Source organism: Bos taurus, chromosome 25 (genome assembly GCF_002263795.3).
Source record: "Bos taurus isolate L1 Dominette 01449 registration number 42190680 breed Hereford chromosome 25, ARS-UCD2.0, whole genome shotgun sequence".
NCBI lineage: Eukaryota > Metazoa > Chordata > Mammalia > Artiodactyla > Bovidae > Bos > Bos taurus.
The window spans coordinates 8,570,596-8,596,063 of record NC_037352.1 but is presented as its reverse complement, the minus strand read 5'-3'; the positions used below and the strand labels follow the sequence as shown (position 1 = coordinate 8,596,063).

Below are 25,468 nucleotides of genomic sequence, written 5' to 3'. Positions count from 1 at the left end.
AGAGATGGACATGACTGAGCAACTGTTACTTTCACTGTCATTAGCTGTCTAAATATAGGGAATGTGGCGATTAATCTGTGTCCTCAGGGACAAGCACAGAATGTGACACAATGTTGGTGACGCTTGAACTGAGGAGTGAATGGATACTTTTCCTCCCACCTGCCAAATTCCAACCTCAGTTATTATTATATAAGATGCAAGTCCCCACGGCTCAGTGCTTTGGATAAAGATAATTTTTTACAAATATGATTGCTAAATGTACGATGAAGGTGCATTTTGGTTTGGAGAAATTTTTATCAATGAGTAACCTTTCTGGGGTTGAAATTCTGAACGGATTATTCAGTAAGTAATCATCGGCTTTTTTGGAGTCATCAGCCTCTTCAGGGTTGAAATTCTGAATAGATTAGTCAATAAATAAATACTCATGAAGCATAGTTTCTGTGTTAGTCACAGTGCTGGGCATGGGAGATGTATCTGTAAACAAGGATGAATCTTGCAGTCAAGGCCTGCACAAGTGTTAAAAAAAAACAACTCAGGCAATAAGGAAACAGAGCAGCTCTACATTAAGATAAACCCTGTGAAAGATCTGAGTAAGGTCCCCATCAGAGAGTAACTTGAGGTATGTGGGGCTCCTTTAGCTCACACAGGTAAGACTTACGGTGACATATAAGGGAGGAGAAGGAGCCAAGCATGTGATGAACAAGGGAAGAGCCACCCAGGTAGAGGAACAGGTGCAACAGGCCTCGAGGGAAGAAAGAGATTGGCAAGTTTGGGAAACAGAAGGAAGCCTAGCACAGTACTTGGAAGTGATGAGCTTGGGATAGGGGGTGGGGGGGAATGATATTGGATTGCCCAAAAAGTTCGTTAGAGTGTTTCCATGGAAAAAACCCAAATGAACCCAATAGAAAGGATTACGTGGGAAAGTTGTCAAAGGAGGTTTTGACTTCAGTGGGTGTTCTTTGAGCAGATGGTCAGATGAACTGGGTCTTTGAACTTGTCCAGATGAAGAAAGCAGAGTAGCTGACACGAAGCAAAGAGTATAACCCCACTGGGGCACCTCCTTTATGATAACAATATCTCATCTGCTTCAGTAAGGCCAATCAGGCCGGGCCTCTTATGCTTCACACTCAATCATTGCAGTTTAAAGTCTTTAAAATCAGAAGCCTTGGAGCTGAAAACAGTAGATCACCAAGTCCTGAGACACATGGTCTGGAGGAAATGAGCCTACAGATATATTACTGTCTTTAAAAGAATCGACTTTTCAACCGACTAACTGGTTCAGATTCACATTTTGTGGTGGTGTGGAAGGTGGTGGCTTGCAGTTTTCCTTTTCCCACTTGGTGACATGAGAAGCTTGCTGTGCCTCTAGGTGTCTTTGATTTACCTGAACGCAATAGAAAATAACTAGGATCCATTAATCCCACTGTAACACAGATTAGATCAACTGCATTTCCTAAAGATAACATCTTTGAGGAAGGGTGATTGGTTCCATTGAGAACTCCCATTAGACAACATGATTGTGTTCGTTTTACTTGGTGATACTCTTTCAGGGAAAGCCCTTTGTCTATCACTTCTGGTAAATGGTGGGATCTTGAGGACACAGATCAGTCTTCTAAAAAATCAGGTAGTAGGAAATGAGCTGAGAAACCAAACTTTTCTTCTAATCTGCTTTAGTTGAGTGTTAAGACACAAATAGAAAATTGAGGAACAACTATCTAATTTGATAAATGGCTACTTGTTGTTGCTCAGTAGCTTAGTTGTGTCCGACTCTTTGCAACATGCTAGGCTTTCCTATCCTTCACCATCTCTCAGAGCTTGCCTAAATTCATGTCCATTGAGTCGGTGGTGCCATCCAAGCCATCTCATCCTCTGTTGTCCCCTTCTACTCCTGCCTTCATTCTTTCCCAGCATCAGGGTCTTTTTCAGTGAGTCAGCTCTTCACATTGGGTGGCCAGTATTGGAGCTTCAGCTTCAGCATCAGTCCTTCCACTGAATATTCAAGATTGATTTCCTTTAGGATGGACTGGTTTGATCTCCTTGCAGTCCAGGGGACTCTCAAGAGTCTTCTCCAACACCACAGTTCAAAAGCATCAATTCTTTGGCATTCAGCCTTCTTTATGGTCCAATTCTCACATCCATACATGACTACTGGAAAAACCATAGCTTTGACTAGACACTTTTGTCAGCAAAATAATGTCTCCACTTTTTAATATGCTGTCTAGTTTTGTCATAGCTTTTCTTCCAAGGAGCTAGCATCTTTTAATTTCATGGCTGCAGTCACCATCTGCAGTGGTTTTGGAGCCCAAGAAAATAAAGTCTCTTGCTGTTTCCATTGTTTTCCCATCTATTTGCCATAAAGTGATGGGACCAGATGCCATGATCTTAGTTTTTTGAATGTTGAGTTTTAAGCCACTTTTTCACTCTCCTCTTTCACTTTCATCAAGAGGCTGTTAAGTTCCTCTTCATTTTCTGCCATAAGGGTGGTGCCATCTGCATATCTGAGGTTGATATTTCTCCTGGCAATCTTGATTCCAACTTGTGCTTCATCCAGCCCAGCATTTCGCGTGATGTAGTTTACATATAAGTTAAATAAGCAGGGTGACAATATACAGCCTTAACACACTCCTTTCCCAGTTTGGAACCAGTCCATTTTTCCATGTTTGGCTCTAACTGTCACTTCTTGACCTGCATACAGGTTTCTCAGGAGGCAGGTAAGGTGGTCTGGTATTCCTATCTTTTTAAGAATTTTCCACAGTTTGTTGTGATCGACACAGTCAAAGGCTTTAGCGCAGTCAGTGAATCAGAAGTTTTTTGGAACTCTCTTGCTTTTTTGTGATCCAGTGTATGTTGGCAATCTGATCTCTGGTTCCTCTGCCTTTTCTAAATTCAGGTTGGACATCTGGAAGTTCTTGGTTCACATACTGTTGAAGCTTGGCTTGTAGAATTTTGAGCATTACTTTGCTAGCATGTGAGATGAGTGCAATTGTGCGGTCGTTTGAGCATTCTTTGGCATTGCCCTTCTTTGGGTTTAGAATGAAAACTGGTCTTTTCCAGTTCTGTGGCCACTGCTGAGTTTTCCAAATTTGCTGGCTTATTGAGTGCAGCACTTTCACAGCATCGTCTTTTAGGATTTGAAATGGCTCAGCTGGAATTCCATCACCTCCACTAGCTTTGTTCATAGTGATACTTCCTAAGGCCCACTTGACTGCACTCCAGGATGTCTGGCTCTAGATGAGTGATCACACCATTATGGTTATCTGGGTCATTAAGATCTTTTTTGTATAGTTCTGTGTATTCTTGCCACCTCTTCTTAATATCTTCTGCTTCTCTTAGGTCCATACTGTCTCTGTCCTTTATTGTGCCCATCTTTGCATGAAATGTTCCCTTGATATCTCTAATTTTCTTAAAGAGTTCTCTAGTCTTTCCCATTCTATTGTTTTCCTCTATTTCTTTGCATTGATCACTGAGGAAGGCTTTCTTATGTCTACTTGCTATTCTTTGGAACTCTGCATTTAGATGGATATATCTTTCTATTAAATGGCTATACTGCCAGTTAATCCCCTAAACTGTCAAATCATTGGTGAGAAGAGAGGGAATGTATTTTCAATCACTTATGTGATAGGTACTTTAGATACTTTATTTAATTTTTCCTTAATTACCTACCTTAATTATGCAAGGTAGGTATCAGCTTTCTCCATGTACGAGTATGTGAATCAAAAGTCTGTGAATGAAGAGATCCGTCTGAATTTCCATGCTTCTTAAGGGCAGACCCAGGGTTTGAAATTCTGTCTGACTTGCAAGGCACATCCACTGTCCACACTGGGAAATGGTAGAGCCGAGAACTGGTGATTTATTGGATCCCTCTCCCTGTATGTTTTGATGAGCCTCCCTGTCTTCTGGGTAGTGGCGGAGAACGGAGATTCTCAGATGTCCGTGTCGTTGTCACGCCCCCTCCACATACACACAAGGTCTGTGATAGAACCAGTGCAAGTCCCCAGTGTGGTCTGTGTTCACATCATTTCCATGTGAAATCTGACTAGTGCAACTTTCTGCTTGTCTTTTTCACTCCACGTCCCCAGGATCTCGTTCCATGTCTTTACACAGAGTAGCTACTCAGGGGTGCTTGTGGGGTGAAAATACGTCAGTGACCATTGGCATCTAGAATGCACTAAGTGTTAGGGAACTTGGGGAATAATTAGCTTAGAGGCTGACTGAGGTTCCCAGTGAGGTCAAAGAAGCAGTGAGACCCCTATATGGCTGTGACCCTGAACCTTAAACCTTAACTCCTGTCCAGATTGTCCCAGGTGAAGGAAAAGACTGTAACAGAATAAGAGAAGCAGAGAATGAAGGGGATACAGATGGAAAGAGGTGCTAAAGAGGCACTGATGCACAGCCTATAGTGGCCAAAGAGAAAAATAGAGAATTTGATATGGGCACGTTTTTCAAAGAGCCATAGATACCAAGAAGAAAATCATATTTGGACATGCCATTAATTGAATGTACATGCTTCTGTATTTATGGCAGTCGCAACTCCAGCTTGACCCTTTCTGCTCTGAGAAATCAGTGGGGAGAGGAAAGGTCCCTACTTCCTGTTGTATTACAGAATTAAGTCCCCCAACCATCCGTCATCTGTAAATATATGCGGTGTGGCCTCCCCAGCCCCCAGGCTGAGGGCAGCAGAGCCCGAGCAGGTTGTCCAGCCTCAAGGCTGGAGAGTGAGGTCTCTGTGTGGTCCTGGCTGGCAGATGCAAGTCAGTTGAGCAGAACTCAAAAACAGGATGAGAAGGGGCAGTGGTGAAGGGAGTAATTTAGGATAGGTGATCTGTGACCCTGAGATAAAGAAAACACTGGGGGGCGGGGGGAGGTTTTATTCTGTAACTCACTTCCATTACTCAAAGTTAGATTGTCAAATATATCCATATTCTTGGATATAGATGTATACCAATAGTGCTTAATATGTGTGTGTGGTTAGCCAATTATGTATATGGTATATACTCACTCCAGACAATTTGGGAGGGGGGGAACTAAAAATATGAAAAAAGAAAGACATGTCTTATCATTCAAAAATAGCTCTGCTTCCTATTTCATTGTTTTTCCATCCAACTACATCATAAGCTCATTTGTTTTTATATCGCTTTGACTATTCTTTATGTATCACTGTGTAACCTACTTTTATCATGTGATATGGAAACATAAATATCTTCCTATTATGCTGTTAGAATTCTGTAAACATCATTTTAGCGCTTCGGCAATAGTTCATTTTAGTAGTTAGATGTGCCAGCAATGGAATATTCAGGCAGCGTGTATCCTGTGATACGCATGTGTCAGCATCAGAGCGTCATGTGAATGGAACGCCCCAGAACAAGGTGGAACCAAGTGCATTGCCCAGAGAGGTCTTGATCTTCCCACATGACTTGTTTAAATAGTTTTTATTATCAATTCGGAAGACCTCAGTTTCCTCCCCTTTTAAAAGCATTTCTGGTTTTTCTGTGGTTGTCCTTTGAGTATGACTTGGTCAAGTAAATAAAGCACAGTAGCTGGTACGAAGCAACGAGTGTAACCTGGGTAGGTTTCCATAGGTTTTAAGACAGCAATGCCTTCTGTATTTTAATAAGGCTTTTTCCTGATGAAGGGCATTGCTATTTAATAGTGTCACCGTTTACCCTTCCTGCCATGTAGGGAAAATGTTATGAGCCTTCATTTGACATATGACTCAATCAAGAAACATTAAGTCAATAGGCTCAGGCACAGAGTAGACCCCAGGTCTCCTGATTCTTAGCTGAGAATTCCTAGTTTCCTTCAGCAAGGAAAGTGCCTTTCCTAAGGAAGTAAGGCACCCCTTTCTCTCCCCTTTGGTTGCTAACCTCTATCTTTAGTGAAAGAATAAGGCAAAACTCTCCTTGCTCTGATAATTTCATGTCTTCCTCTCCTCCATTTTCCAGTTTTTTTTTTTAAATAATTCAGTTTAGATCAGATGACTAAACTGATCTAAAGAGGTTTGATGTCTTACAAGCTTTAAAAAATAAGAGGTAGTAATTCTCATCTGTATAATGGGGATCTGAATACTACCTAATTAAGAGAAACGTCATGAAGATTAATCCAAGAACTAATATAAAGCATTTATCACAGTGCCTAGCAAACAATAAATACTCAATAAACATTACCTGTTGTCACAATTGCTGTCATCATTAAGAACACTTTCTACTTTTGCTGTCATAAACCTACTGTTCGTCCTTGGAAAAGCCACTTCCTCATTTTAAGCCTCAATTTCCCATGTGAAAAATAGCAGAACAGTGTGGGTAATGACCGTGAACACATTTCCCACTACTCATCCTCTACCGTCCTGGGATTTTCTCTATAGCAATTCGACCAATGAAGGCATGAATGTTAAAAAATGCTGCAAGGGGTTCTGCATCGATATCCTCAAGAAGCTTTCCAGAACGGTGAAGTTCACCTATGACCTTTACCTGGTGACCAACGGGAAGCATGGCAAAAAAGTGAACAACGTGTGGAACGGGATGATTGGGGAGGTAAGCCATCTTTTCATCCCCTGGGCCCTCAGGGACGGTGGGAAGGATAGGTAAAGATGGTTCTTTTTTTGGCCTTCCTTCCAGGTGGTCTACCATCGGGCGGTCATGGCCGTCGGCTCACTCACCATCAACGAGGAACGTTCTGAAGTGGTGGATTTCTCTGTGCCCTTCGTGGAGACAGGAATCAGCGTCATGGTTTCCAGAAGTAACGGCACCGTCTCACCTTCTGCTTTTCTAGGTATGTGAACTTCGTGGCCACGGTTGCCTTCCTGTGAGGAGTCACAGCTCTTCCTTCGTTTGCTCAAATGGCAGGACCAGTTAGGACCTTGTTCAGTTCCATTTAACCACATGAGCACGTTGAAAGTGTCTTGCATTTGAATTATCCCAATTTTACCCCAGTTAACATCTTTCATTTACCTTTAACTTGGAAATAGCCGCTAAAAATACAATCACATATTCAGATACTGCCCTTGATAATCTAGAATATAGATTAGGAGATATATTGCTTAGAGCCTTGAAAGCATTTAAAAAATAAACCTGTTGGCCCACAGTTAATTTAAGTCAGCTCATAAACTTTTATTTAGCAGCCACATACCCATCCTCCATCCCTCATTAGAATGACAGTCATTTATTTACTGGATGTGAGAGTAAGAATAATGATGACCATGTGATGATTTATACCAGGACTCTGACAAACAAAACAGAAGCAGTCTGAAGAGGATATACCATTTTAAAATTAATGGGATCATATTTTAAATGTGACTATCCTTTAAGCTGAATGGCATATAAGGGAGGAAATTCTTCTTACTCTCCTTTTAACTACCTCATAAATTTATATTTTTACACTAAAGGTTTGTACTTTTTAAACCAAGGTAGTTCAAATTTTTTTTTATCATCTAGTTTTCTTTAGCACCTATGCATTCGGTAGCCTGGTTGGTGTAGATGAAGCTGCATGGGAAGTAGCCAAGCATTTAAAATTTTTTCTTTAAAGGAAATCATTGTGCTGAATGTTTTGTCATCATAAATAGGTTTTGAGAGTGGCTGTCTTAAAGATCATAGGGTTCAGATTAACTTCCCCTGGGCATTCCCATATAACCTTCCAAATCTGGCAAGGTTGAGACAAACACTGATGCCCTAGAAGAAAACTGCATGAGAAAGAGAACACAGATTAGTGTCCAGTGGGCTTCCCCAGTGATTCACACAGTAAAGAATCCGCCTGCAGTGCAGGAGACCTGGGTTCGATCCCTGGGTCGAGAAGATTCTCTGGAGAAGGGCATGGCTACCCACTCCAGTATTCTTGCCTGGAGAATTCCATGGACAGAGGAGTCTGGTGGGCTACAGTCCATGGGACCACAAAGACTTGAACATGACTGAGCGACTAACACTTTTTCACTTTCTGATATGGCTAGTGATGCCCATATCTTAATAAAGGAGCCTCACTGTATCATGAAAAATACTACTCACTAACATCGACGACATGAGCAGACTGTTCGTAGTTATCAGATATACTCTCACATTAGTCACCCCTAATCATTTTCTCACTACTCCTGTTGGATCCTTTAACGGAAATCTTTGGCCCTAGAAGTTAAGAAAGGGTTGGAGGAAGGGATTTCATGAAAGAAATGGAAAGAGATCTGTTTCTTATCATGAACTATCCACTCATCTCCTTAGTGAGCTACAGAGAAATTTTGATCCACTTCAATCAAAGAGGGAAAAAAAATATATCAACTGACTTGTCTTTTAAATATGGGTCACTGATATTGAATCTGGCCTCAACCCAGTTTCCCTAGATTTTTATCTTTACCTGCATTAGTAGAACATTTCTGTAAAAGTCAAGTATTTTTGCTCAATTTAAATAAACCTCTTTTCCAGCCCACTCTTCCTACTGCACCTTAAAAGATAAAATAAATTGTAAGCAGAGGAATCTGTTTTCAATGCTGTTTTTACACAGTAGGCTTAATATTCTTCCTAGTCACCAAATTGCATCCCTATTCGATTGACTTGCACCCCCTCATTTACGGTCATTATCTGCAGGTTTTGAAAGTCATAATGAACCATGCTAAGCTACATTTTTCCATTCACTGGCTCAGTCATCTGGAAGAGCCAAACATTCGCAATCTGATTGCATTGCTCTTCATTACTTCCTATTCTCTCTCCTCCGAAAACTCCATTAACTCACATCGGAAACACTTGTAGGTAATGCTTCTGAGCTTTTGTGTGAAAATGTAACCAGTGACTCTTCAAGGACAAAGATGACATCTCTCCCAGTGTTTCCATTCAGTTAGCTCTAAAGACTTCCCAAGAAGGTTAGCATCTTTGATCCACAGACATACTGAGCTGGAGTCTCTTCTGGATTAAAGTTCCTTCCAGACAGATGTTGAGTCTGTTTTAAGCCAGTAGAGAGTGTAATCCAGAGCTATCTCAAAATATTTCTGGGTCACATCATAGACCCGACAGATGGCAGCTCACGACTGCTCTGTGTGCTCAGCCACTCAGTCAAGTCCGACTCTTTGCAGCCCCATGGGCTGTAGCCGCCAGGCTCCTCTGCCCATGGCATTCTCCAGGCAAGAATACTGGAGTGGTTTGCCTACACCAGGGATTAAGGATCAAACCTACATCTCTTGCATCTCCTGCATTGGCAGGCAGATTCTTTACCACTAGTGCCACCTGGGAAGCCCCACCATTGTTCTAATGATTTGCTTTGTTGTGGTGTGTGAGTGTGTGTGTGTGGTGTCTGGAAATAGCCATCCTCCTGGGTACCTGAAACCAGAATTCTACAGCAGAATCTGTCATGCTCATTAGTCAAGTGACAGATGTCATCACTTCGAAGTGAGAAAACATCTGGGATAAGCTGTTTGATCATTTTCCATCTGATTTTCTGAACAGTTAGTGATTGGGACATATCAGGTGCCCAGTGAAGTTCACTGCAGTCTTTCAGATTCTGCCCTGTGAGTACAAGAATTCAGGGAGGATTTCCCCTAATATTTTTAATAATGTCCTCATTACCCTCAGAGAAAAGGAGTTATCAGATTAATAAGTATGCATGTTTTAAACTGAGCTTCCCTGGTGGCTGAGTGGGAAAGAATGTGCCTGTAATGCAGGAGGTGAGGGTTCAATCCCTCAGCCAGGAAGATCCCCTGGAGAAAGAAATGGAAACCCACTACAGTATTCTTGCCCAGAGAATCCCATGAACAGAGGAACCTGGCAGGCTACAGCCCATGGGGTTGCAAAGAGTTGGACATGACTTAGTGACTGAGCACACGCACGGTTATGTAATGAAGGTCCCATAAAAATCCAAAGGGACAGCTACTAGGTTGCTGAGCATGTGAAAGTATGGGGAGAGCAGTGTGCCTGGACAGGGCATAGAAACTCCATGCTCTTTCCCCAAACCTTGTCCTCTATATCTTTCCATCCGGCTGTTGATTCATACCTTTTAACATTCTTTGTGATTAATGGGTAAATATACTGAGTAAACTAGTTTCTTGAGTTTTGTGAGACGCTCCAGTGAGTTTTGTGAGACGTCTTAGGGAATAAACACCAACGTTTTAAACTAGTAGTCCTTTTTCAGGACCCTGGACAGCACCCCACCACACCCACCACCCTCAATTCTGGCTTTAACTATGGAACCAAGCAGCTATTCCACTTAATGTGTTATGTGTATACAGTGTTCAAGGGCTTCCCTGATGGCTCAGTGGTAAATAATCTTCCTGCAATACAGAAGATTCAGGTTCGATCTCTGGGTCGGGAAGATCCCCTAGAGGAGGGCATGGTTCCCCACTCCAGTGTTCTTGCCTGGAAAATCCCATGGAGAGAGGAGCCTGGCAGGCTACAGCCCATGGGGTCACACAGAGTCGGGGACAACTGAAGCAACTGAGTATACACAGTGCAAAACACACCACCAAATACTTTACATGTATATGCTCCTTTACTCATTACAGTGGTTCTCCTCTGGTAAGATACACTATGCCATCAGCACATCCAGCTTGGAGAATTACTGTAACATCTCTATTCTTGAATATTAAGTAATTTTTAACCTCCTAATTTTCCATTTATGTCTCTTCCTTTTTGAATAAACCTCATTACCAAATTGCTATGATTTCAGGGACATGATGTTATTTGTACTCAAGTTAAAAATAAGATACATTTCAGTTACAGTCTTATTAATTTCTTTGAGCTCATTTTGTATATTTAAGTTATATGTAAGTTATGTTTGTACCTATTGCTTCTTAACATATTTGCGCTATCAAACTGCATTACAAATTATCCCTTCAGGTTTTAAAATTATTCAATATAGTCAAAGCTTCAGACATATTAACTTTTTATTATATATTATAAGCTCATTACATTGGAATTTGTGATGACCTGTGTTAAGTAATCACAGACTTTAATAAAATGGTGGCCTGCTCTCAGCCTAGTTCTTTATTATTATTACAAGCTTCATCAGAAAAAAAATTCAAAAATAATAAAATGTCTATTACTCCAGAGGTATTACTGTGCTTTTTATATTTTATTCTTAAAAAATATTTGCTCATGATGAAAAAATTCTAAGTTCCTTGGTGTCCAAGGGCAGTTTTTCCCCAAATGTGATCAGGTGGAGCTATGTTCATTTAAAAAATGTTATTCTCAGTTGATTTTCTAGCAAATCTATGTCATACATGGATAAAATGGCTCCATTCAGCTCAGTTTCATATTCTTGATCAGTTTTAATAAAAACGTTAATTTATTTTACATAATATCTCCTACCTTTCTAAAGTGATCTGAGATTTAGAACCCTGTGTCTCGCCCTATCCTTCTGAGACACCCACACGAAAATGAACTAATGAAAACTATTTTTAGGGGAAATAACCATCCATCCATCTACTACCTCATTGCCTCTATCTTTAAGCGATGCGTTCTCATTGAATTATCATGTGACTGTAATATCCTCAAATGACTTTTCAATTGCATTGAATCCCATTACCAACCTCAACAAGATTTTTGAATTGTAGAGCTCTCATCTGTCTGAAGCAGAAGGTAAAGGAAGAGAGTAATAGCAGAGGGGGCAGACTATGACTTTCCAATATTCTTGTCACACCCATAATTTTATAACCTTTTCTTGCAGGTTATAATTCTCCCTTTACTTCTGGGATTCCCCACACGTCATCCCTCCAGCGTGTTAAGATAAAAATGAAAATAAAACTCCTGCTGGTTTGCAGAAGCGTTATGGTTGACTGTTTGAGTCTAGCCTTGTTTCTCTTTAACTTTGGTTCCCTGGATGATGCTATAATTACCTATGACCCTATGGCTTCTTTATTTGCATTTTAACTTTCTCCCTTGGTTTTATCATTCTATTTTGTTTTTATTATCCTTGACCTGGTTTGTAAAATGTCATATGCTCTTCTCTATTTTTATCCTATTGTATGCAGTCTTATAAAATACCCCAAGTGTTTTGTAGAGTAGAGAATGATTTATATGTATGAATAAGTGATGACAAGGGCTTCCCAGGTGTCTCAGTGGTAAAGAATCTGCCTGCCAATGCAGGAGATGCAGGTTCAATCCCTGGGTCAGGAAGATCCCCTGGAGGAGGAAATGACAACCCACTCCAGCATTCTTGCCTGGAGAATCCCATGGATAGAGGAGCCTAGTGGGCTACAGCCCATGGGGTCACCAAGCCTCAAGCAGGACACAATGACAACTTCTTTTGAAAGATAAAATTCATACCAGAGTGGGTTTCTCAGTGAATCTGAAAATGGACCTCTAGGCTTCCTGCTTGCCCAGGTTGTGAGGAGGAGTAACTGATCACGTCTCCATCCCTCTGGCCTCTTTTACCTGCAGAACCATTCAGCGCCTCCGTCTGGGTGATGATGTTTGTGATGCTGCTCATTGTCTCAGCCATAGCTGTCTTCGTCTTTGAATACTTCAGTCCTGTTGGATACAACAGAAACCTAGCCAAAGGGAAAGGTGAGCCTGCCTTCATATGCATGATTCAAAGTTGATGCTGTTTAATTGACTTTCAGTGAAGATTTCAGATTTAGAACACATGATCCTACACTGCCTTGCTATCCCATCGTATTAATGATACTGTGTCATTAATTCTACATGCAATGCCATCCAGGTACGGGTTAGTCCCTTCAACTGGAAAGAAGGACAAGACTTAAAACATGAGACATTTTTAAGCTTGCTATAATGTGGAGTCAGTAGTTGTTAGGTAAATACTGCTGGTATTTGTTGAGAAAGCTTATTTGAAGCAGTTTTTTCTGGCAATTAGCTTTCAAAATGTGCATCAAAAGAAATGTTAAAACCACTATTGAGTCTCAACTTCAGTCTATGCAAAGAAAATGGTTTTATAGAATCTGGGTTAAGAACATTCTCTAAACTTCTGAATTGTGCTCGCATTCATTTGATGATAAATATAATGATAAAATGGTGATTTTCCCTGGTTACATTTTCCTCTTGAAAATGCCTGACTTTAGTGCATTAGTACTTGATAAAGTGGCAATCAGTAAGCAGAAAATTGAATTGGGATGCATTCATTGGCTATAATTTATTAAGAGGCTCACACCTGAGTCTTATGCATAAACATATCACACAATTTTGAGTGAATTTTTCTCAATGCACAACACATTCTAAGTAAATGGTATCAGAAGGATGCCAAGACCAAATCTGTTTCCTGAAAAATGACTTTAGATGATGGAAGATAGCAGATCTTCAAGGTACAGTTATTAAAAAACAAGGCACTTTGCCATATGTTCTTTCCACTAGGAAGATTCAGTGTTGAAAACAGCCAACAGGTCATGGGGATCTCTTGGGAACTCAGTTTTATTGAAGTCCTCCCCTTCTTAACCATTGAAGAGTGGTGATTACCACATAAATCACCTCCCATCAACCAAACAGGGTAAAAATGCTCTAAATAATCATGTTGTATTTAAGTGGGAGAGTTGCCAGTCTTTCACTAAACAGGTGATGTAATTAACCTAGTAAGAAGCTTTCCAACAGTCTGGGTCCTGAGGCAGTTTTCTATGGGTGATAATATTGCAGGAGAGTAGATGTTTATGTTTGCAAAATCAGAGTTTGTGTTGTGTGTGAATTCGTGCGTTTATTTGATGATTATTTATTGAGTGCCCGGTACTGGAGCAGGAGGGTAATGTGATAAATTGGATAGAGAGTTCCTGACCCTTGGGGAACTCATAATTTAGTTGTGGAGATAATATGTCAACTGCATACATGAATAATCACAGTTTGTAGTTAATTTCAAGAAGACGGGGGAAAAAATTATGGGATTTGAGCACATCTTAAATGTGATGATCAAGAAGGACAGAGCTTCAGGAAGGGATGATGCTTGAGTTGAGACCTGAAGGATGAGGATTCCAACCTATGGAAAACTGAGGGAAAAGCCTTCTATGCAGGCTTTATAAAGTCTTGTATCTTAGCAGATACAAAGTCTTTGGCACAGGATCAATCTTGACCTGCCCAAGAAACAGAAAAGACCTAAGTGAGGTAGACAGTGGTATAAGACAAAGTCAGTGGTAAGCATTTCAGACTTTCTTCAAAATACAGTGGCAGGGAAAAGGCAGAATACATACCTGTATAGTGCATAAAGGTCAGTTTCTATCCATCAAAATTATTATCTGTCAATATAAGCTGCCCAGTTCATGGGGTCACAGAGTCGGACACAACTGAGCGAGTGAAGAACAACATTCTATCGAGATGATGTAGAAAGAGGGAGACTAGTTAAGGAAGGTGCTGTAGGTTTCCAAGAGAAAGAATTACAGTGGTTTGGGCTTGGACGGAGATGATGGAGATGGAGGTGAATGGACACATTTGAAATGTATTTTGGAAGATGTTAATAAAAAACTACCCAAAGGCCATCATGTACAATACATTCTCCTTTGGCCAGAGCACACACTGTTGTGAAGGAAGGAATCTAGTGTGCAAATTCCCCAGCCTTTCCGTCACCTGGAGGCTTTTTGTTTTCTGCTCATCCACATGTAGAAACCCTCAGGAAATGACAGCTACTTATTCCTTGCACAAAATAGGTTTTTGTTACATTTCAGTCCTTTGGTGGGGGGGGGGAATTATATGATTCAGGAATTATATTAATCAGGAATTCCTAAATGTCTCAGACAGCTACCCTGCAACTGCCCATTTCTGATTCCCAAATAGATATCACTTCTGATCAACAGGCAACCCTAATAAAATTAAGTAGTTCATGGAGTTGACTGGATCGACTCTAATTATTTTTTGCAGAGTTCTCAGCCTCTTGGGTATAAGCCCAGAGCTCATAAAATGAGGCAAAGAGAAAGCAGAGAGCTTGAGGTTGAGGATAATAGAATTAGTTGCCTTCTCTTTAATGTGCTGTATATGGATATTGTAAGTATTGCTGTAGCCTGAGTTTGCCCTCCATGTACAGAAAGCCTGCTTCCTAGTTAGGCTCTCTGCCCAGAACTTCATAACTTCCATCAATCTGGATTCACTTCTGCCTCTTATTTATTGCCCACTCCACATGCATCACCAACTGAAGTCTAAGTAGATCATTTTTTCATATCTTCATTTACTTAAATGACATAAAAATTAACCTTCTGTTAAAGGAAGACTCTTTTCCCCATGAAATGAGGACATAAATTGAGTTTTTTTTCTCCTTTGCACAAAAACAGCTTGAAAGCTCTAACATGTGTGTTTTACAGCCTGCATATTCTCCTCCCCAATAAATTCTGGCATATTGTTCTGCCTCTTTAGTTAAGTCTGTTGCAAGGAACACTTAAGAATCTTAAGAATACACAGAGGGAGAAGAAGTGCTGTGATATCAGAGTTCATTTTCAATGACCCTGCAACCAAATGTCTCCCATCTGTGAAGTGTTAGGAGAATTAAGCGCTATTGTTCGGTTCCTTAATGTCTCCATTTGGAGAGCGTTTTAGTTTGGTTTAATTTCTACATTGTGCACATCTTACATCTGAGTTTGAACAGGAGCCATTGCTAGGGACAATCAGATTAGAATATCAAACATCAGTCCCTCTGAATTGCATGGTTCTTATACAATATCACAACCCATGCATACCGAATCAGCCCACAGGCACCTGGTTTTTTGGTAAGACCATCCATGTACCCACCAAAAGGAAGTCAAATTAAATCCACATTTAAAACAGGTCATAACACTACTTCTAATTCAAGCCTGAATTTTCATAACCATTTTCTCTTCCTTCTTTCCTTCCTCCCTCCCTCTATTCCTTCATTCTTTCCTCCTTCCTTTGTAAATTTCTTTCTTCACTTCCTCCTTCCTTCCTTTCTTTCTTGCTTCTTCCCTTCCTTCTTCTCTCCCTCCTCTACCTCCCTCCCTTCCTCTCTGTCTGTCTTCCTTTCTTTCCTTTTCTTTTAAGATATGTGGCAAAAAGTCAGCAATACAGAAATGTGGGAAGAACGCTAATTTTTAGAGAAAAAAAGAACTCATGGCTGTGGTCCCAGGACAGTGATGAGATACACTTGTCTTCTGACAGCCTTCAGGGTTGCTGGGGCTAGTGCATGCTCCCAAGTGTGTGTTTTGAGGATGCGCTGAGAATGTCCTTCCTGTCATTTGCAGCACCCCATGGGCCTTCTTTTACAATTGGAAAAGCTATTTGGCTCCTCTGGGGCCTGGTGTTCAACAACTCCGTGCCTGTCCAGAATCCTAAAGGGACCACCAGCAAGATCATGGTGTCCGTGTGGGCCTTCTTCGCCGTCATCTTCCTGGCCAGCTACACAGCCAACCTGGCTGCCTTCATGATCCAGGAGGAGTTTGTGGACCAAGTGACTGGCCTCAGTGACAAAAAGGTAAGGTCACTTTGCTTTCATCTCTGCCTGAGGAGTTGATGTTAAGTGTTCCCTGCTCAGAGGATGTTTTCCAGTGAGTTTTCCAAGAGCCAACTGAGGGCAGGAGGAGAGGGGGGCTACTAGGGATGAGATGGTTGGATGGCATCACCGACTCAATGGACCTGAGTTTGAGGAAACTACGGGAGATGGCAAAGGACAGGGAAGCCTGGCATGCTGCAGTCCATGGGGTTGCAAAGAGTTGAACATGACTGAGTGACTGAACAATAGAGGAAGTAAATCAGACTCCCATCACCCAAATCATCAACTCAAAAGCACAAACCTAGGGGGATTTTCTTTTCCTCTTAACTCCATTGGGCATATTTTGAAAGTTTTCAGGAATAGAAGCTTAAGCTTAGCTCTCCTAAGTCTTAAAAAGTCCAGATCTAATTTGGGAATGTAGTTTCCCCCATTATCACCCCTCATATTTACATGATTGTGTTCATGATGCTTTCTGAGCTCTGTGACTCATGTCACAGCTTAGGGCAGAGGCTTCCCCGGTAGCTCAGACGGTAAAGTGTCTGCCTGCAATGTGAGAGACCTGGGTTTGATCCCTGAATCGGGAAGATCCCCTGGAAAAGGAAATGGCAGCCCACTCCAGTACTTTTGCCTGGAAAATTCCATGGACAGAGAAGCCTGGTGGGCTACAGTCCATGGGATCGCAAAGAGTAGGATACGACTGAGCAACTTCACTCATCTTGTCGTGGAGAGGATGATGGTGAGGAAAACCCATTAACCTTGGACCAGGAGAATCTTGGGTGAAGCTCTCAGCTATAGGTACCTCCTAGTTTTGTGACTTTATATGAGTCTCTCATGCTCCTTGCCTTGGATTCTTCATTTCTGCCTTGAAAACAAAAGTCCTCTCTAAGCCCTGCACGCATGCTCAGTCGTGTCTGATTCTTTGTGACCTGACTGTTGCCTGGTGAGGGACAGGCTGTTGCCCGGTGAGGACAGACAGGCTCCTCTGTCCATGGGATTCTCCAGGCAAGAATACTGGAACAGGTAGCCATTTACTCCTCCTGGGAATCTTCCTGGCTCAGGGATCGAACCCAAGTCTCCGGCACTGGCAGGCAGATTCTTTACTGCTGAGCAACCAGCGAAGCCCTTCTCTTAGCCCTGCCCGGATATGAAACTGACATTTCCTTTTCGCCACATAACCAATCAGCCCAGCACTCCTGACTCACCTGAAATTTCTTCAAGGGATGCAAAAGGAATACAGGGCCGATTTTTCACTTCCCACCAGTTCCGTTTACTCAGACACAGCTCCAGGCCTCCCTCGTGTGTGTCTGTGCTTCCCACCACCAGGGAGACAGGAATGTTAACACCTGCTCTCTCCGTTCCCCAGTGCCATGTAACGAGGGCTGTGGGGAGTGAGTAGCTACTCAGAAATGCACAGGGAGGAAGAAAGGAGGTAAACTGGGTACGTCCTTCTATTGAAATTTTAGTCTCAGGAAGCAGACCCTGACGTGCTAAGCTCAGCAGCACGGGGACTTGCTGTGTTGCAAAGATTTTCTGTCTTGTGTGCGAGTATAATTTGTCTCTTTATAAAATCTCACTATCATGTCTTGTTGGCATAAGGCTACATATATCCTTTCAGCATTCATCAGCAGACCGCTGAATAGAAAATCAGCCCATGAAGAGCCTTTAACAGCTTATCCGTGACTTACAGGGTGGTTGAACGAAGTGCAGAGAGGCCTGTCATCAGAGAGATGGTGGGGGGGCGGTGCTGGGGTGAGTCACCTTCACAGAGGCACCATCACCCTCGGGGGTCCTTGGCCTCCCTGATGGCTCCCCATCAGAAATGCCTCTTGAGTGAATGCCACTGTCCTCATCGTGGTGACCACGCCCTGCGCTTGCTGGCCCATCCCCATGTGTCCCCTCCCTCTGGCTTGCGGAGGCCCCCTCTCTGTCCCTTAGGCATCCAAGTGTTTCCACCACAGTGCCCTTGCACTTCTCAGGTCCTCTGCCTGGAATGTTCTTCCCCCTTTATTCTCGTGGACGACTCCTCCTGGACTTCCAGGTTTTAGGGGAACTACCACCTCTTGGGAGAATCTTCCTGGTCACCGTGGTCAACTTGGCAGCCTGGGCTTGTGCTCCTGTGAAACTTAAATTCCGATAGGAAGAAATAAACAGCACCTGAGTAAATGTAACGGACAAGGAAATTCCGGGCAGGAGTAAGTGCTGTAAAGGAGAGAACACTGATGAGATTAAAATAGACTTGGTGGGAGGGGGCGACAGGGTTCTGTGGCACTGAGTGGATGCCCAACGCACGCTTGCTAACTGAGTGAGAAAGGCATGGTGGGTTGGGCCTGTAGGCACCCACCTGGGGCTCCTTGGATCCCTTTCCCGACTCTGTGTCCAGCCTCACCTTTGCTGATGAAGGCTCAGGGACCTTCAGAGAGCAATTATCTTGCAGCAGCAAAACAGTGGATGCCTGGATATTATTGTTGTTGTTCAATCGCTAAGTCATGTCTGACTCCTTGTGACCCCATGGACTGTAACACATCAGGGTTCCCTGTCCTTCACCATCTCCTGGAATTTGCTCAAACTCAAGTCCATTGGGTCTATGATGCCATCCAAGCATCTCTTCCTCTATCACCCACTTCTCCTCCTGCCCTCAATCTTTCCCAGCATCAGGGACTTTTCTAGTGAGTTGGCTCTTCATATCAGGTGGCCAAAGTATCAGAGCTTTAACATTAGCATCAGTCCTTCCAATAAATATTCAGGGTTGATTTCCTTTAGGATTGACTGGTTTGATCTCCTTGCAGTCTGATGGACTCTCAAGAGTCTTCTCCAGCACCACAGTTAGAAAGCATTGACCTTCCTGTAACCAATGACTAACCAGGGTGAGAGTACGAAAGCCAGCTACTCTGTTGCTTCTGGGAAAACTCCGAGGTGCAGTTTACTCTTGAGCTCCCTGTGGGTTCAGGCTGATGTTAAGACTTTGCCCACAGTCACACCCTTGCCTGGCTTCCTCCCCTTCCCTAACCTCCTTCCCCCATATCCTTCCTGATTTCTCCTGGAGCCCTTCCTTCATAAATCATGTTCACTCAATTCCTTGGCTCACCTTAAGTGTATCTGGGGGCAGCAGAGAAAGCCATCTACTTGGAGTCAAGAAAGTTGGGTTTCCTTTCCTCTCTTCCATGTACCAGCTGTGTGATACCTTTATTGTTGTGTAACTTTGCTGTGCCTGCTAGCTCCTCTCTGAACATTTGGGAGTCATAGTTGCTGTGAGGATAAAAGGAAGCTGCCAGTGAGAATGTTCCCCGTAGCCAATGAAATCCTCTATAGATCCAATTACATCATATATGGGAGCAAATGTATAGTTCCTAGAATAAGTGACCAGAGGAACATTGGAAGCAGTGGGAAACCATGTTCCGGATGAGAAGATATTTCAAGAAAGTATTAATAATCTGTAGGGACTTCTTTGGACTTCCCTGGTGGCTCAGTAGTGGAGCTGAAGGAGATGTAGTTTTGATCCCTGGGTTGGAAGATCCCCTGGAGAAGGGAATGGCAACCCACTCCAGTGTTCTTGCCTGGAGAATCCCATGGACAGAGGAGCCTGGTGGGCTACAGTCTGTGGGGTTGCACAGAGCGGAACATGCAGGGACTGTGTGGTGGTCCAGTGGCTAAGACTCTGCTCCCAGTGCAGGGGGCCCGGGTTCAATCCCTGGTCAGGAAGCTGGATCCCACATGCAACTCAGACCTGGCACAGCCAAGTAAACTAAATAAACACTTTTTTAAAACAGAAAGTAGTTGGCAGCATATTTTACTTTCTGATGCTATTTTCAACAGCAAGGAGAAAAAAAAAGTCCCTTGCTACCTAGTTTTAGGTCTAATAACATGACTGCTTGTGGGAAAACTAATTAGAACCACTAATAATTCCACTGACCTTCTCTGACTTGGAAACACCTAGTAACAGATACTGTATCCTCATGAGACACGGCTCAGCTTCCATGCTCAGAGCGTTAGCAGCAAGCGGATAGCTCTTTTAATTAAATGTTTGATACAATTAAATAAACAGCAAAATTCCTGGAGTAAATAAGCTAAGTGCTCCCAGAAGATTAATGGCAAATATACCAAGAAAGTCTGCAAAATAAAAATCTATATTGAATCAATTTATTTTAATACTGTATGCAAGTGTATTTATTTTTTGTTTGTTTTAATCATGAGTATCTATGTAACAACTCAGGTTTATAATACTTTTCAGCTATTTGCAGCATTAGTGCTTGCTGTTGAAGCCCATGGTGTGCTCAGATGACCTTGGGGTTAAATTATACATAGAGGAATTCATCCCCCTCGAAATTATTAAAGAAGTTGGAATGTTGGTGGCAACCATTTTCAAAATGTTGGGTGTTACCATGGTTGCTGAAATCTGTCTCTGGGAGACAGATTGCTGTATTGGAAAAAGCAACACCATAGGGGTCAAACGAATCTAAGTTCAAATCCTGGCCTGCCATATAGTAGTTGTATGGCCTTCAGAGTGTCTGTCTCTCCATGGCCTAATTTCCTGATAGAGGGGTTTAATACCGTTCTGGCAAGGTTGATATGAGGATTAGGGGTAATCCTCACACCGTGCCTGGCACGTGGCAGGTAATCTTGTTATAAATGTTCTTTCTTCCCTCGCCTCCCCACTCCTCCAGCCCCTCTCTGCTGCCTCTCCCCACTCCTTCTTCTCCTCCCCCTCCTCTTGACCATCACCGTTGCCTGATTCGAACCATCCCTCCTTTCTTGGGTCTGGAATGTTATTGCACCGACAGCGATAGAGGGAGTTCGGGGACTGAACCTTGTGGATGAGCCCATGAATGTGTTCTCATGGAGTCATGCTGGGTGAGCCCCGTTCACCACCCTCATTGGCTGAGTGGAGGCCTCTGAGCCTCTCCACCCTCTTAAGGGCTGGGGCAGTTTGATGCTACATCCGGAAGCACGTGGCTCCCCAGGTGGCTCAGTGGTAAAGAATCCGCCAGTGCAGGGGACACAGGGACACGGGTTCACTCCCTGGATTGGGAAGATGCTCTGAAATAGGAAATAGCAACCCACTCCAGTATTCTTGTCTGAGAAATCCAATGGACAGAGGAACCTGGCAGGCTACAGTCCAAAGGGTCGCAAAGAGTCAGACACGACTGAAGCAACTTAGCATGAACACACGTGATCTTATTGATGGAGGAGACCTCTGCACCACCCCTTCCTGGGCTGGAGCCCACATTTGTTTCTTCTGCACTCTCAACTCTCTGGAAGAAAGTTACCTTGGAAATCCATTCCTGTAAGAAACACATAGAGAGTACATCATGGGAAAAGCAGGGCTGGATGAAGCACAAGCTGGGATCAAGATTGCCAGGAGAAATATCAACAACCTCAGATATACAGATGACACCACCCTTATGGCAGAAAGTGAAGACGAACTAAAAAGCCTCTTGTTGAAAGTGAAAGAGGAGAGTGACAAAGTTGCCTTAAAGCTCAACATTCAGAAAACTAAGATCATGGCATCCAGTCCCATCACTTCATGGCAAATAGACGGGAAAACAATGAAAACAGTGTCAGACTTTATTTTTCTGGGCTCCAAAATCACTTCAGATGGTGAATGCAGCCATGAAATTAAAAGACGCTTACTCCTTGGAAGGAAAGTTATGACCAATCCAGACAGCATATTCAAAAGCAGAGACATTACTTTGCCAACAAAGGTCCGTCTAGTCAAAGCTATGGTTTTTCCAGTGGTCATGTATGGATGTGAGAGTTGGACTGTGAAGAAAGCTGAGCACCAAAGAATTGATGCTTTTGAACTGTGGTGTTGGAGAAGACTCTTGAGAGTCCCTTGGACTGCAAGGAGATCCAACCAGTCAATCCTAAAGGAAATTAGTCCTGAATATTCATTGGAAGGACTGATGCTGAAGCCGAAAACTCCAATACTTTGGCCACCTGATGTGAAGAACTGACTCATTGGTAAAGACCCTGATGCTGGGGAATTTTGAAGGCAGGAGGAGAAGGGAACAACAGAGGATGAGATGGTTGGATGGCATCGCTGACTCGATGGACATGAGTTTGAGCAAGCTCCAGGAGTTGGTGATGGACAGGGAAGCCTGGTGTGCTGCAGTCCATGGGGTTGCAAAGAGTCAGACACAAATGAGGGATGGAACTGAACTGAAGAAACACAGAGGGTGCCCTTAACACTAGGGCCTGGGCTTCCTGCAAGCATCATCCTTGCCCCTAGCTATTTGTCACACTGTAGGTTAGGACGCTTTAGGGAGTCGTGACATTAATTTACAGATGGTGGCCATTAAAAATGTAGTTCACCATGGCTGACGTTAGAGGATAATCCCAGGTAGAAAGTGTGCTGTGATGTGGTATGTGTCTGTGTGTGTGCAGGGCAGAGATGGAAGATGTGTCATGAGTCATGCTTTTAAAAGTTTGATAGCCTTTAGTTGAACAGGAAAAGTTTCCCCCATCTGGGTGTCAGGCTGAGTTTAGAGTGGGTGATGGTACAGTCAAGGCCAGAGAAGTGTAGAAATTCATCCCCTAGGTGGACTCCCTCTCTGTATTGTTCTGCAAACCAAAGGCAAAGAAGGAAAGGATCTCAAAGAGCTGCGAGCCTCCTCAGCTACAGATGGTGAGTGAAGGGGAAGGCAGTTAGGCAAACAGGCCATCGATGTCTCAGGAGATTGAGAGCGGCTGCTTCAAGGCCTAGATTTATGAGCAGAGCCGCTGCCTTTGTGCCCCCGAGCAGACAGCTGCCATGCCATTGCGCTGGGGTAGCGCCTCCCGCTCTGAGGTGATGGGTTGTGACGCCACTTGCCTGAGTGAGTGCAAAGAGCATTCTGTTGTCTGCACACACACACAAACACACACACACTCCCAACGTAAGGCTCCCAGCAGGAGGATCTCATTTGGACAATGTATGGATACTTCCCCCCAATCCAGTTACGGCTGCTTATTAGGCAGCAGCATGCCTAATTTAAGGGGGACAATCTGCAGCTGGAAATTTTAATTAACAGTGAAATGAAGTGTGAGTCTGGAAAAAGGAATAATGGTTTCCACGGGCCTCACCCTGGGGTAAACTTGGACGCTTCCTTGGGCAGCTCTCAGTTCCGTGGAAGACGTGCTGGCCTGGGACTCTGAGAGACCTCTGGACCCCAGTGCTGGTGCTGCCAGAGGTTCACTGGCTGTTCTTCCCTCTGGGTTACAAGGTCCTCACCTCTAAAAGAGGAGAGATCACTAGTGAGGGTCCCGGAGGATTGATAGAGTTCAGACCTTAGGGCTGCTTACAAGGAGTGTAATCTTAAGAACACTTTGGTCACCTGATGTGAAGAGCCAACTCACTGGAAAAGACACTGATGCTGGGAAGGATTTGGGGCCGGAGGAAAAGGGGACGACAGAGGATGAGATGGTCGGATGGCATCATGGACTCAATGGAGCTGCGTTTGAGCAAACTCTGGGAAATGGTGAAGGACAGGGAAGCCTGGTGTGCTGCAGTCCATGGGGTCACAAAGAGTCAGACATGACTTAGTGACTGAACAGCAACAACAATCTTAAGAAGGTCATGTAACCTCTGTGAGCCTTGGTTTCCTCATCTGTGAAACCAAGCCTTGAAGGTTAGTTTCCTGGCAGAGTTGTTTTAGGGTTTCCCTGGTAGATCAGGTGGTAAAGAATCTGCCTGTCAATGTAGGAGACCTGAGTTTGATCCCTGGGTCAAGAAAATCCCCTGGAGAAGGGAATGGCAACCCACTCCAGTATTCTTGCCTGGGGAATTCCACGGACAGAGGAGCCTGTCAGGCTGCAGTCCACATGGCCTCAGAGTCAGAAAAGACTGAGTGACTAACACACACACAGGGTTGTTGTATTAAATGAGCCAATATTTGTTAACATTCTTGGCACATTGCTGACCCCAGCCGAGTCCTCAAGAAGTGTTAAGTCATATTATCATCACTTTCTGGTTCCAGAATTCCATATTTCATAGAAAAATGAGGTCCAGGTTACATTTTTTTTCCCAGGATGATGGTAGAAATGAAAAGTGAGAGTTTTATTTTTTTAATTTACTTAAAAATTTTAAAATTTGTTTTTAATTGGAAGATAATTGCTTTATAATGTTGTGTTGATTCCTGCCTTGCAACAAGACGAATCAGCTGTAATCATATATATAGATCCCCTTTCTTTTGAGCCTCCCTCCTACCCCCTCATCCCACCCCTCTATGTCATCACAGAGCCCCAGGCTGGTGCCCTGTGTTATACAGTGGCTTCCCACTACCACTAGCTATGAACAGTTTTATTTTGTGAGTGCTTCTTCTGTTCTAGATACTATTCTTATTACTTGACAAACGCTGTAATTTTAAATCTTCCCATTGACTCCAAGCAGAGAAGGCAATGGCACCCCACTCCAGTACTCTTGCCTGGAAAATCCCATGGATGGAGGAGCCTGGTAGGCTGCAATCCATGGGGTCGTGAAGAGTCGGACACGACTGAGCAACTTCACTTTCACTTTTCACTTTCATGCATTGGAGAAGGAAATGGCAACCCACTCCAGTGTTCTTGCCTGGAGAATCCCAGGGACGGGGGAGCCTGGTGGGCTGCTGTCTCTGGGGTCTCACAGAGTCAGATACGACTAAAGTGACTTAGCAGCAGCAGCATTGACCCCAAGAGGGAAGTACTGATGAGTTTCCTACTCTGCCGACAGGAAATAAGTGGAAACAGTGGGAAGGGAAGTGACTTCACTAAGACTCCACAGTCCGTAAGGGACTGATTTTGGAACCTGTGAAGCTGAGCTCACACTTAATAACCATCGCCTTGTGCTGTCTCTAGATTTTAACTGTATTTCCAGGACTTAGACCCAGTCTTCTCTTCGCCTAATCTGATTAGATTACCCCAAACACTGAAGATGTGAGCAGATGTCAGAGAGGAAGAAAACCTTTCTCTCTCCTTCTGGATTCTTCTGCCTGGTCTTAGAATTAAATTAACGTGTGGCAGACCAACAGGAGAAACTCTAATTTAATTTTGAATGCACAGGAACGCCCTCCCACCCCCCGCTGCCTTACATGAGAGGTTCAGAGACAGAAAGATAAAATCAGGAAGATGTGCCATCCCAAGCTAAAAAGTAGAGTAGGAGCCTGGGGCTGTAGAGGGAGGTGGG

At 43.3% G+C, this 25,468-nt stretch overlaps 1 protein-coding gene across 2 annotated transcripts in view; it reads left to right on the top strand.

Moving 5' to 3' along the window:
• Positions 1 to 25,468, top strand: part of GRIN2A (glutamate ionotropic receptor NMDA type subunit 2A) — a 449,565-nt gene that overhangs the window by 340,838 nt on the left and 83,259 nt on the right. For both annotated transcript variants that reach the window (XR_009492825.1, XM_059881544.1), the window contains exons 6-9: positions 6,362 to 6,530; positions 6,615 to 6,768; positions 12,345 to 12,470; positions 16,085 to 16,314. Coding sequence is in view for 1 of the 2 variants with exons in the window: in XM_059881544.1 (XP_059737527.1) it covers positions 6,362 to 6,530; positions 6,615 to 6,768; positions 12,345 to 12,470; positions 16,085 to 16,314 (679 nt within the window). In the remaining variant the exon portion in view is untranslated. The remainder of the gene's footprint in view (positions 1 to 6,361; positions 6,531 to 6,614; positions 6,769 to 12,344; positions 12,471 to 16,084; positions 16,315 to 25,468) is intronic.